Here is a 12,391-nt window from a genome sequence, read left to right on the forward strand (position 1 = left end):
TGATGCATACATATGTGCACATAGATATAACTGGACTCAGCCATGGGGGATTTATAATCTTGGAACATCTCAGGCCTCTCCAACACTCTGAGCTGTGCCAGTTATACCTGCTGAGAAATGAGCAGCCAGGCACAGCCTGGACAAAGAATCACTTCCCTCCAGGTGGGCTTGGTGGGTCCCTCCCTGTGCAGGAATCAGGGAAGGTATCCTGCTTGCTCTTCACTGCAGAACTTGTGGTCAGAGCTGTAAAAAATTTTTCTTTCTTTCTGCTGCATTTCCTCCTGAGCAGGCAGTTTCCCCCTCTATCAGCCACAATTGCAGAGGGATCTTCACCCACAACTTCCCTGCAGAAAGCCCTGTGGGAAACCACCCTCCAACGGGTGCCATGCCACGTGCCCAGCCCCCAAATTGCCCTGCATCTCCCTGTGTCTGGGCTGTCCTCTGCTGCAGCCCCCAAAGGGCACAGGGCAGTGCTGGTGGCCCCTCACTACAGTGCCCAGTGCAGCCAGATCTTTCTGTATGTGTTGCTTTGTTACTGTCTAGGTTGATGCTTTTATGTCTGTAAGCAGCCAAAGTATGTTTTCTCTCTGAAAAATGGCAAATATGGACTCTCTTGGCCATGGTGCCAGCAAACCCTGGTGCTGCTGGAATGTCATGGTGTTATTTCCTTGAAAGTGATACTTAATTTCCCTGGCTTTTAAAGAGAAGGAAACGAAGAGAGCAATTTTGCTCTGAAATAACTGCAAGACGTGCATTTATTCCAGTGGATGGCTGCTGAAAAGTAGTGCCATTTATTTGTTGCCATGCCTGCAGACAGTGTCTGTCTGTCTGTCTGTCTCTCTGGTCCAATAGTTTTGAATTATGCCAGTGCAGGGAAAGACACCTGAAAAAGTCACATTATTAGAATCCCTCTTTTTTAAAGCCCTTGCAAAAACGTTTTCCAGTTCTAAAAGCTGACAGGGAGGCTCCAAACTAAAGAAATTTCTAATGAAAGATTTGGCTATATTGTAAGGCAGCATGAGAAAGCTTCTTCAGCTGTGGTTATCACCTCCCTAGGTGCTGTGTTTTCTTTTTAGCCTAGTAGCCAACAATGTCAGAGTCATACCTTGCTGGCATTTAGCATTGCTCACCTGAATTTCCTTTGTTTTGGCATTTTCCTTTGTCATGTCCCTGTTAGAAGGAGTAAGAATGGGATGCTTTCTCCTGTCCCTGTCAGAGATTACTGCCCATGAAGGTTCCTGGAGAAAATGGTCACTAAGGTGACCTGGATGAGGTTATTTCTTTTGTGAAAATAAGATCCAAAAGGGTCTGAGTGTGGTTCATCCCTTGCAGAAGGAGCTGTTTGCCCAGATGTTCATGTCTCTCTCTGAAGATGACAGGTCTGCTGGATCATCCACAGGATGGACAGTTTGTCTTAGTTCCCCACTCCTGTCAGGAGGTTTACAAGCCCTTTCAAATGCTCCAAAAAACACCCTGGGAGCAGTGAGGGAGCACCTGAAGCCTGGCAAAGGGTGTCCTTTAGCATGCCTGGGCACTGACAGCTCTGATGCAGGCACCAAGCCTGCCCTTGCCCTTCATCTGGAGCTTGCCACATCTGTGCAACTGCAGAGCTGTTTGCTGTGGCACCTCTGACACTGGCAGGAGTGTCTTTAGAGCCCCAGAGTGGGGGCCACAGTGATGCTGGGACATGGTGGTCACTGCATGGCATTAAAGCCACAGCCCTGCGGGGTCAGGGCCACCCTGGGTTAGCAGGTGCTTGGTGCTGCCTTTCCCAGACAAGGCTGTGGATGTTCCCAGCAATGAGGAACACGGAATTTCCCAACCCTTGTGAGCAGAACAGGGACAGAGTGGGCAGAAGGAGGAGGGGACCTTCCCCTTCTGACTTCCTGGAAATGGTTTCCTTCCCCAGATGTTCTAGTGACATTTTGGAATTTCTGACAAAAGCCATGACGGGAAAGGTCATGTCTCCAGATCTGCAAGGGGTTTTCAGCTGGGTCAGGGGTTATGGATCCTGGGCTTCTGGTAAGCCAGTGCAGCAGCTGCCAGTTCTTGATGCAAGGGTCAGAAGGGTTAAAGGAACATGTGTTGGTTCCTCATCCCTGCGGCCAAAGGAAGCTGTGACAGAGCTGAGGCATGGGACTGGCCTGTGTGGAAGAAGTTCCTCAGGAGAAGGAACCCAAAGCTCTCAGGAAGGGCCCCAGCACTGCCTACTCAGCCCCTTGCTCCTCTCCATGCCACCTGCCACCCACCTCACCTCCAGCTCCCCTCCTGCTCACCAGGGTTTGATCACCAGCATCAGAGACCATGTCCATTTGCCTTCCTTGGCAGCACACCAGGCCATTTCCATGAGCATGCCCAGAGGTGTGTGCCACGGTTCTGCCCTTGGCTGGGTGTTCACAGTGTGTGTGTGCAGTGTGAGGCAGCAGTGCAGGAGTGTGCAGGGCCCTGTGCCAGCAAACAGGCTGTGCTTTCTGTCCCTGGGGCCGGGCATGCCCCAGGCTGCTGTGAGGGAGCACCTGAGCCCAGTGTGCCCTTGTATTGACCCTCTGCACTGCCTGTGCTTCCCTCACCCCCACAACTTCTCATCCAGCTCCTCATCACATCCAGTCCTTTCTTTTGATGCCAGCCTGTCCAAGGGTTAAGTGCACCAAATCAAGTTGTGCTCTAACTGAGTGCTGTCCATAATCCCCCATGGGTGACTGCCCGGCCCAGTAACGGGGCATCACGGGGACAATGTGTGCCGGGTGTGTGTGTGTGTGTGCTGGGTGCTGTGTGTGTGTGCTGGGTGCTGTGTGTGTGCCGGGTGCTGTGTGTGTGTGCCGGGTGCTGTGTGTGTGTGTGTGCTGTGTGTGTGTGTGTGTGTGTGCCGGGTGCTGTGTGTGTGTGCCAGGTGCTGTGTGTGTGTGCCGGGTGCTGTGTGTGTGTGCCGGGTGCTGTGTGTGTGTGTGCTGTGTGTGTGTGCTGGGTGCTGTGTGTGTGTGTGTGTGTTTGTGTGTGTGTGTGTGCCGGGTGCTGTGTGTGTGTGTGCTGTGTGTGTGTGTGTGCCGGGTGCTGTGTGTGTGTGTGCTGTGTGTGTGTGTGCTGTGTGTGTGTGTTGGGTGCTGTGTGTGTGTGCCGGGTGCTGTTTGTGTGTGCCGGGCGCTGTGTGTGTGTGTGTGGTGGGTGCTGTGTGTGTGTGTGTGTGTGCTGTGTGTGTGTGCCGGGTGCTGTGTGTGTGTGTGTGCTCTGTGTGTGTGTGTGTGTGTGTGTGTGTGTGTGTGCCAGGTGCTGTGTGTGTGCCGGGTGCTGTGTGTGTGTGCCGGGTGCTGTGTGTGTGTGTGCTGTGTGTGTGTGCCGGGTGCTGTGTGTGTGTGTGCCGGGTGCTGTGTGTGTGCCGGGTGCTGGTGTGTGTGTGTGTGTGTGTGTGTGTGTGTGTGTGCCGGGTGCTGTGTGTGGGTGTGGGTGTGTGTGTGTGTGTGTGTGTGTGTGTGCCGGGTGCTGTGTGTGTGTGTGCCGGGTGCTGTGTGTGCCGGGTGCTGTGTGTGTGTGTGCCGGGTGCTGTGTGTGTGTGTGTGCCGGGCGCTGTTTGTGTGTGCTGTGTGTGTGTGTGTGTGTGTGTGTGTGTGCTGGGTGGTGTGTGTGTGTGTGTGTGTGTGTGTGTGTGCCGGGTGCTGTGTGTGCCGGGTGCTGTGTGTGTGTGTGCCGGGTGCTGTGTGTGTGTGTGCCGGGCGCTGTTTGTGTGTGCTGTGTGTGTGTGTGTGTGTGTGTGTGTGTGCCGGGTGCTGTGTGTGTGTGCCGGGTGCTGTGTGTGTGTGCCGGGTGCTGTGTGTGTGTGTGGGGTGTGTGTGTGTGGTGGTGGTGTGTGTGCGGGTGCTGTGTGTGTGTGCCGGGTGCTGTGTGTGTGCCGGGTGCTGTGTGTGCCGGGTGCTGTGTGTGTGTGCCGGGTGCTGTGTGTGTGTGTGTGTGTGTGTGTGTGTGTGTGTGTGCCGGGTGCTGTGTGTGTGTGTGCCGGGTGCTGTGTGTGCCGGGTGCTGTGTGTGTGTGTGCCGGGTGCTGTGTGTGTGTGTGCCGGGCGCTGTTCGTGTGTGCCGGGTGCTGTGTGTGTGTGTGTGTGTGTGCCGGGTGCTGTTTGTGTGTGCCGGGTGCTGTGTGTGTGTGTGTGTGTGTGTGTGTGTGTGTGTGCCGGGTGCTGTGTGTGTGTGTGTGCCGGGTGTTGTGTGTGCCGGGTGCTGTGTGTGTGTGCCGGGTGCTGTGTGTGTGTGTGCCGGGCGCTGTTTGTGTGTGTGTGTGTGTGTGTGTGTGTGTGTGTGTGCCGGGTGCTGTGTGTGCCGGGTGCTGTGTGTGTGTGCCGGGTGCTGTGTGTGTGTGTGTGTGTGTGCCGAGTGCTGTGTGTGTGTGTGCCGGGTGCTGTGTGTGTGTGTGTGCCGGGTGTTGTGTGTGCCGGGTGCTGTGTGTGTGTGCCGGGTGCTGTGTGTGTGTGCTGTGTGTGTGTGTGTGCCGGGTGCTGTGTGTGTGTGTGCTGTGTGCTGTGTGTGTGTGTGCTGTGTGTGTGTTCCGGGTGCTGTGTGTGTGTGCCGGGTGCTGTGTGTGTGTGTGCCGGGTGCTGTGTGTGTGTGTGCCGGGTGCTGTTTGTGTGTGCCGGGTGCTGTGTGTGTGTGTGCCGGGTGCTGTGTGTGTGTGTGCCGGGTGCTGTGTGTGTGTGTGCCGGGTGCTGTGTGCTGTGCGCAGTCAGCTGGTGACCATCCCTGTTGTTTTCCCCCAGTTTGAGCAGTCGTCCCTGCAGGCAGTTCACCAGCAGAGACGGGAGCTGCTGAGCAGTGTCTGCAGCCGCTACACCCGCAAGCGGCGCCTGCTGCGGCCCGATGACTTGCGGCACTTGGTGGTGGACGACGCGCACGGGCTGCTCTACTGCTACGTGCCCAAGGTGGCCTGCACGAACTGGAAGCGGGTGATGATGGTGCTGACGGGGCAGGGCAAGTACCAGGACCCGCTGGAGATCCCGGCCCACGAGGCCCACGTCCCCTCCAACCTGCGCAGCCTGTCCGAGTACAGCGTCCCCGAGATCAACGCCCGCCTGCGCACCTACCTCAAGTTTGTCTTCGTGCGGGAGCCCCTGGAGCGCCTGGTCTCGGCCTATCGCAACAAGTTCACGCTCAGCTACAACACGGCCTTCCACAAGCGCTACGGCACGCGCATCGTGCGGCGGCACCGGCGGCAGCCCAGCCAGCGCGCCCTGGAGCGCGGCGACGACGTGCGCTTCGACGAGTTCGTCTACTACCTGCTGGACCCGCGCACGCAGCAGGAGGAGCCCTTCAACGAGCACTGGGAGCGCGTGCACTCGCTCTGCCACCCCTGCATCATCCACTACGACGTGGTGGGCAAGTACGAGACGCTGGCCGAGGACGCCAACTACATCCTGCAGCTGGTGGGGGCCGACGGCAGCGTCAAGTTCCCCGCTTCGTCCAAGACCACCAGGACGACGGACGACATGACGGCCCAGTTCTTCCAGGACATTAGCCCCTTCTACCAAAGGAGACTCTTTAATTTATACAAAATGGACTACTTGCTGTTCAATTACTCCATCCCCTCGTACCTCCGCATCCGATGAGGCAGGGGCTGTGCGGGAAGAGGTGAGGGAGAGCTGGATCACTCTCGTCTTGCCACAATTCCTCTCCTCCTACCTTGTGCTCATCTCTTGGTTGACTTCTTCCCTGTGCCCTTTTATTAGGGTCTGCTCCATCTCCTGATGCCTTGTTCATGCATGATCTGGAGGAAGAACACTTCTCAAAACACTGGGGCTTTTCCTTCCCTTTGCCTCCCAGCCTTCAATGCCTACAGGGAATGGTGGTGGGACTGGACCCTTCTCACTTTGGCTGGGGACTTGCTCTTAACTAAGAGACTCCTCTGTAGATCCAAATCTTGGGAAGGCTTCTTTTTTGGGCAGGATCCCTTCAGGTCTTTCTCCTCCTTACTGGGCTGTTTGGGAGCAGACATGGAGTCTCAGGGGTAAGAGTGGAGTGTATCAGAGACTTGCATAGAACCAGAAATAAAGCAATAATTTAATGTCACTTTTTCCTTTTATTTAAAATTGCTCCCACCTTTTCTTCTTGTTTTGTTGTCTTCTGTCCTCATCCCACTTCCCATGCTATCCCCTGCTGAGGGGGACATAACAAACAGAGGTGTGTTACTCTGACCACACCTCCCATTTTTGGAAAGCAGGTGGTAACAGTTGTAAAGCCATACAAACAGCATGGGTGCAGTGTCTGCTCTGATGAAATCACATCATCCACAGTGTCCTGCCCATGGCCCTGCTGGCAGTACTGGCTTCTCTTCCCATGACAGTGTGGGCTGCTTCTGTATGCAGCCACTTTATAAAAGTTATAAAGTTTGGGGGAGCACTGAGCTGAAATGTGGGAGATTGCTGTGGTAATGGAGAGGTAGTGTTGGACTGGGAGGCCAGTATGTGTGTATGTGTGTGAGAAAAAAATTGAGGATAAAAGCAGGGACAGAGACACCTAGAGGGAAACAATCCTTTGCCTGGTTGCCTTTGGATAATCATCCTTGAAGAAAAAACAGAGAGGAGAGGGTGAAACACAAAAGAAAATGACAAACCGAGCCCTAGGATTTTAAATTAAAACCAGTCCATATTTCAGTCTTCCCTCTTTTCTGTTTGGCTTTGGCTTGCTGGCTGCCTTTGTAAATAAACACACTGGTAATAGATGCTGTAGAGTGTGTCTGCTGGCTTGGCTGCAAACACTTGACTTATTAGTGCAATACAATGGGAGGTTTTATAAAACCACAGTGCTCTCAGTATCTGTAAAAGAATGGTGTTTCCATCTAACAACTTTCAGCTGTTATATCTTAACCTTTTTCTTCTCTGCCTCTGACTGGCATCTATATGCTGACACTCCCTCCTTGCTTGCTCCATTGGAGATTGGCTTCAGCAAAGCAATGAAAAAGAAAAGTAAATGAAGCTGCTGGTGATCCTGGCAGGGTGAATGATTCTCCCAATCTGTACTGGAGATCTTGAAGAAATGGCCTTTCTCATGCTATCTTGGTATGTCCCTGTCTAGCTGAAACAGAAAGCACAAAAACAGATTATATGATGCAACAAATTTCATCTGCAGCATTCAGGCTTGGAGTGCATTCCTCCTGCTTTCTCAGGAGTCTTGTGTTCTCTCTCAGAGCAGCCTCTGCTTGGAAAAATCTTTGTTTAAATCACTGCAAGATCTTTTCATCACTTTTGGTCATGAATCGTAATTTGGGGTCCGATGCAGGGTCATAAAAGGATGAGTTTTTGGATGGATGGTTGTTTTTATTTTTCCTAAATACTGTTCCTTGCCAGTACCTCTGAAGAGCTGATGGCACAGTGAGTGGCAAGGACAGATAGACTCACTCCCAGCTGTGCTGTCTGTGGGTGTTTAGACAATATCTGTCTGGCTGTGAGCCACTTTGGGCTTTCTTTGGTGTGCAAGTGAGGGAATAGAAACCTCTGGGCTTTGTTCTTCAGCCAGGTGGCTTCTAATCTTTCCTACAACAGTGGCAATGAGGAGGTGGTCCCAGCTGTGAATGGCTGTTTGTCCTGGCATCCCCATCAGACCTGACCCACTGACCCAATCAACAGCCCAGCCACACATGAATGGACCAAATGCAGCCCTGCAGCCTTGGCCATGAGATTCTGAAGGCAGGAGCCTGTAAAGGTGTGTTTTGGGTCATGTAGGACCTTTAGAAATACCCACCCTTGGGCTGTTTCTATAAAATCCCAACAGCCAACATCCACAATCCAAACCACTTAGGTGATACCCTTGACTTCCTCTCTGCCTAAAGCTTTCCAAAGGAAAACCTAACCATGCAAACAGCGAAGAGACACTTGGTATTTCTGAAATGAACACCTTCAGCCTGGGCAGGACAGGACAGGACAGGAATCATTCAGCCTGTGCCAAAGCCGAATTGCTGGGGGATCGGGATGCTCCAGGTCCAGCTCTGGAGTTGGAATGCTGTGAGGAGGGGATGCTGCGGGGAAGGGATGCTACAGGTTGGGATGCTGTGGGAAGGGATGCTGAGGGATCAGGATGCTGCAGGTTGGGATGCTGAGGGATCGGATGCTGAGGGATCGGGATGCTGAGGGATCAGGATGCTGCAGGTTGGGATGCTGAGGGATCAGGATGCTGCAGGTTGGGATGCTGAGGGATCGGATGCTGTGGGTCAGGATGCTGAGGGTCAGGATGCTGCAGGTTGGGATGCTGAGGGATCGGGATGCTGAGGGATCGGGATGCTGTGGGTCAGGATGCTGTGGGTCAGGATGCTGAGGGATCGGGATGCTGAGGGATCGGGATGCTGTGGGTCAGGATGCTGAGGGATCGGGATGCTGAGGGATCGGGATGCTGTGGGTCAGGATGCTGAGGGATCGGGATGCTGAGGGATCAGGATGCTGTGGGTCAGGATGCTGCAGGTTGGGATGCTGAGGGATCGGATGCTGTGGGTCAGGATGCTGCAGGTTGGGATGCTGAGGGATCGGATGCCGTGGGATCGGATGCTGTGGGTCAGGATGCTGCAGGTTGGGATGCTGAGGGATCGGATGCCGTGGGATCGGATGCTGTGGGTCAGGATGCTGCAGGTTGGGATGCTGAGGGATCGGATGCTGTGGGTCAGGATGCTGCAGGTTGGGATGCTGAGGGATCGGATGCTGTGGGTCAGGATGCTGGAGGTTGGGATGCTGAGGGATCGGATGCTGAGGGATCGGGATGCTGCGGGGCCGGGGCCGGCAGGCACGGTCCGGCTCCTGCCGTTCCCACCGCAAGCGCTGGAGTTCGGGAGCAGGACGGAGCTAGGAGGACCCCGTGTGACCGGCGATCCCAACTACAGCCGTGAAATTCCCTCAACGGGCGCTGGGAACAATTTCTCTGAGGGCTCCTGGCTGGCTGGGATTTTTAAACTGCGTACGTTTTTCTTTTTAGAGAAGAAAATATCAAGGAGGCCTGGGCCATCTCTAAAGTGTAACTGGATTTGGTTTTCTCCTCCATTTGGAAGTGGGAATGTGGCAGTGGCTGATGTGCATGAGCTTCAAGGAGATGCCTGAGGTCTTATCCCTTGGTCCTGTCCAAGCCCTCCTCTCTGAGCAGGGACTGTGTCCAGCAGAAGGTGCCAGTCCTGGCCCCACTGAACAGAGGATCCTGTTATTAATGTCCCCCCAGCCCCCTGGAATGCTCCCATCCCTGCCTCAGGCTGCAGAGCTTGGGCACAAGAGACTAAAGGAGTCAGGGTTGTCCTGGAGTTTGGCCCAAGGCTATTGGGGAGCTCTCTGAGTACCAGACACAGAAAAAACGAGAACAGCCTCACTTTGGTATGTTCACATGTGCATAAATATACAATGAAAATAATCATTATATTACAATGTATAATATAATTACTGCTGGGTCAATCTATGTATTATATATTGAGTAATTTGATTTGTATACGGTTATAATACTGAATAGACATTTGGCTTGTGTGTGTCTACATATGGTGTCTGTACACCATGGCATTTGTTATAGAAATACTCATATACCCCCCAGCATGAAAGAGAAAGTACCTTCCCTTGCTGCACTGTTGAGCTTTGCCAAAGTCCAGCGTGGCTTAGGAGTTATTGAAGAGCCAGACCCTTCCTCCAAGTGCCTCCAGCAGCTTCCAGTGTGGTGAGCACTGTGGGGTTTTCTGTGCCAAGGAGCTGCTGGCCTCATCCCTCATGGCCCACGCAAAGCTGTTGAGTTTCTCCTTCCAATGGAACAAAATGGAGCTTCAGTGTTCAGGAGGTTTCCTTCCAGACTTTCCTGTGCACCACAGATTGGGTTGTTTACCAGCTGGAGGATTAAATAGACTTTCATTGAAGATGAAGAAAACAAAAAGAAGTGTCTTCAAGTATGTCTTGGAAGCAGTGTCTCCCTTGAAGGAGGTTTTTCAGACTTACTGTGTTTGCTGGCTGGCACTTTGCTTGTCCCTGGTAAAGAAGCTCCATCTCACAGAGAGTTTCTGGAAAATTACTGTGTTAGGATAGAGGCAGTGAGTGGAAGCAGTGGGGGGAGAAAAATATATTATTTTACTATCCCTGAAAACAAGCCCCTGTTCCCATCTGCATCTACAGATGGTGAATCCCAGCAAATGTGGTGGTCCAGGGCAGGCACCCACCCCCTCCCAAACTCCAGTGCTCTTTCTCAGCCCCCATCCCACAACAGGTCATGAACCTGAGATTTAGTTTATTGGGGTACAGCTAGTGGCTGATATCAGCATTGACCCTACCTGCACTGCTGATACAGTGGGAAATAAAGCCATGGGACGTTAAAAAAATATATTGTTTCACTGCCCACTACTGGAGTCTAGATCAGCTGACTGATGGCTGCACAATGTTCAAAAATAGCCAATCTCATTCTCTGCCAACACTCCACATTTTCCTTTATTCCCTTTAAAGATTACAATAAGGTAAGCCTTCCACAAGCATCTCACAGCACTGGATGGTTTTTTCAGTCCAGGACCAGCACTGAGCCCAAAGGGGCAGGTCAGCAGCCAAGGGAAAGAGCAGCAAGAAAGAAGCTCTCTTCTTCCACCTCCTCATTTTTTAAGACTATGGCTTATTTGAGAGCTGTGAGGACTAAATACAAATAAAAGTCACTGCCAGCTGAAATTGAGGTACTGGTGCTGCTCTGGCAGGGTGGGTCCAGCCCAGGGAAAAGCTGGGCACAGTAATGACACAGACACAGACAGCAGAGGAGCCAGACCCACTGCTGGCAGTGATTTTTGTGATGGGTTAGATTGAAGACAGAAATCACTGTGAAATGTCCCCACCCCGTCTGGGCTCTGCTACCCACACAAGTCTGTTCTGAAACTGAGATTTGTGGAGGAGAAGGGAGGCAAACAACCCCCTCCCCAAATCTCCTCCCTGACCAACTCCAACACAACACCACAGGGAGCACAAAACCAGGTAGGGCCTGCTGTGATGTATTGAAAGTTCTCAATACTTAGAAAATGCTTAGAAGCTGAGGAGCCTGCAGGTATTTAAGCATCAAATTTCTGCTTTCAAGGAGGGGAGAAGGGGGAGGATGCATGTACAAATCAGGGGCTTCTGCCCCAGAGGCAACTGGTACCAGGGGACAGAGCAGTGCTGCCCACTCACTGCAAGGGCTGGGAGTGCTTTCTTAGAGGAGCAAGTTCAGATGGAGTTACAGGAATGCTGACCCAAGCTGTGCTCCAGGGTTACATATAAGCTTTATTAGCAAAGGCCTTTTCTCATTTGCACAAAGAAAAAAAGAGGAAAGAGAAAGAGTAAACAGGCTGAGCAGCCAAATAACTAGCCTCTCACTGCCCTTGAAAAAAAAAATGAAAAAAAAAATCCCCTTTTATTGAAACCATTTCCTTTGGTTATATCATTTCTCTTGAGGCTGGAAGCAATTTTAATTCTTGAGTGCATTCCCTGCACTAAGTGCACAGGCACAGGCTGATGCTTGGCTGCCCACCAAGGGGTGCCCTGGAGAGCAGCACATCTTGCTGTGCCCTCTGTCATTTCCCCACATCAGCTCTGAACCCCAGTGGCTCCTGCAAGGGGGAGCCCCCAAGCCCAGCACAGGCAAGGTGCAGTGCAGGTCACCTTGGCACAGCTGAGCCCCACAAGTAGGACACAGATGGCATCCATTACATGTTCCCATCCTTGTCCTCTGTCAACAGTGACAACCAGATTAAGCTGGGTTCTTCCCAGAAATCCCCCAGTGAAGGGACATGCCAGTGCCAGGGCTTTGCTGCAGGCACATAGCAGAGAAGCACCCGTGCTTTGGGCACTGGGATTTGATGCTGGAGCAGTGTGACTGGGGTCCCTTGCACCAGCCACTGCCTCCTGTCCAGGTCTTCTGCAGGATTGGAGAATGCAGGGGAAAATCTGTGTTATTAAGAGAAAGGCAGGAGTTTCACATGTTCAGGATCCTGTAGAGAGCTGGGGTGTCCCCAGCAGCTTGGCTTTAGCACCAGCCTTACCTGATTCACAAGACCAGCAAAGGCACCAAGCTCCAGAGGACCTTTCTGAGGCACTGGGGACAATGCAGCAAGGAGCAGGAAACAAGATGTTGAGGCAGGAGGAGTTTTTTACCAGGACTGCTCAAGCCAGTGCCAAATTTGAGCTATTATTAAAGCCTTACAAAGTAAAACACTAAGCTCAAGTTATTGAAATGAATATGTACATATCTTCTAATGGGACTCCTCCAACTGGGACTGGCTGTCAGATGCTTTGCTTTCCCCATAGCTTCTGCTGATGCAATTCTCACCCATGGGTGCCCTGGCTGGGCAGAGCTGGCAGCACAGAGGCTGCAGTGACAGTGACAGTGGCAGTGACAGTGACAGTGACACTGAGCCAGGGCAGTGTGTGCCTCACGTGCCAAAACCTCCCTGCCAG

At 52.7% G+C, this 12,391-nt stretch overlaps 1 protein-coding gene and 1 long non-coding RNA gene across 3 annotated transcripts in view; one reads left to right on the plus strand and one right to left on the minus strand.

Annotated features, from left to right (window-relative positions):
* Window positions 1-6,045, plus strand: part of CHST13 (carbohydrate sulfotransferase 13) — a 29,563-nt gene extending 23,518 nt beyond the window's left edge. For both annotated transcript variants that reach the window (XM_079317149.1, XM_079317150.1), the window contains exon 3: window positions 4,742-6,045. In XM_079317149.1, coding sequence (XP_079173275.1) covers window positions 4,742-5,587 — 846 coding nt within the window. In that variant the 3' untranslated portion in view covers window positions 5,588-6,045. The remainder of the gene's footprint in view (window positions 1-4,741) is intronic.
* On the minus strand, window positions 53-5,206 carry LOC306807506. Its single transcript, XR_013775734.1, has 3 exons — window positions 5,066-5,206; window positions 1,131-1,238; window positions 53-883 (listed from the first exon to the last, which is right to left on the minus strand). It is a non-coding gene; the product is annotated as an uncharacterized lncRNA (long non-coding RNA).
* Window positions 6,046-12,391: the final 6,346 nt, after the last annotated feature.

The sequence above is a fragment of the Erithacus rubecula genome (assembly GCF_903797595.1).
Source record: "Erithacus rubecula genome assembly, chromosome: 13".
In the NCBI taxonomy this organism is placed as follows: domain Eukaryota; kingdom Metazoa; phylum Chordata; class Aves; order Passeriformes; family Muscicapidae; genus Erithacus; species Erithacus rubecula.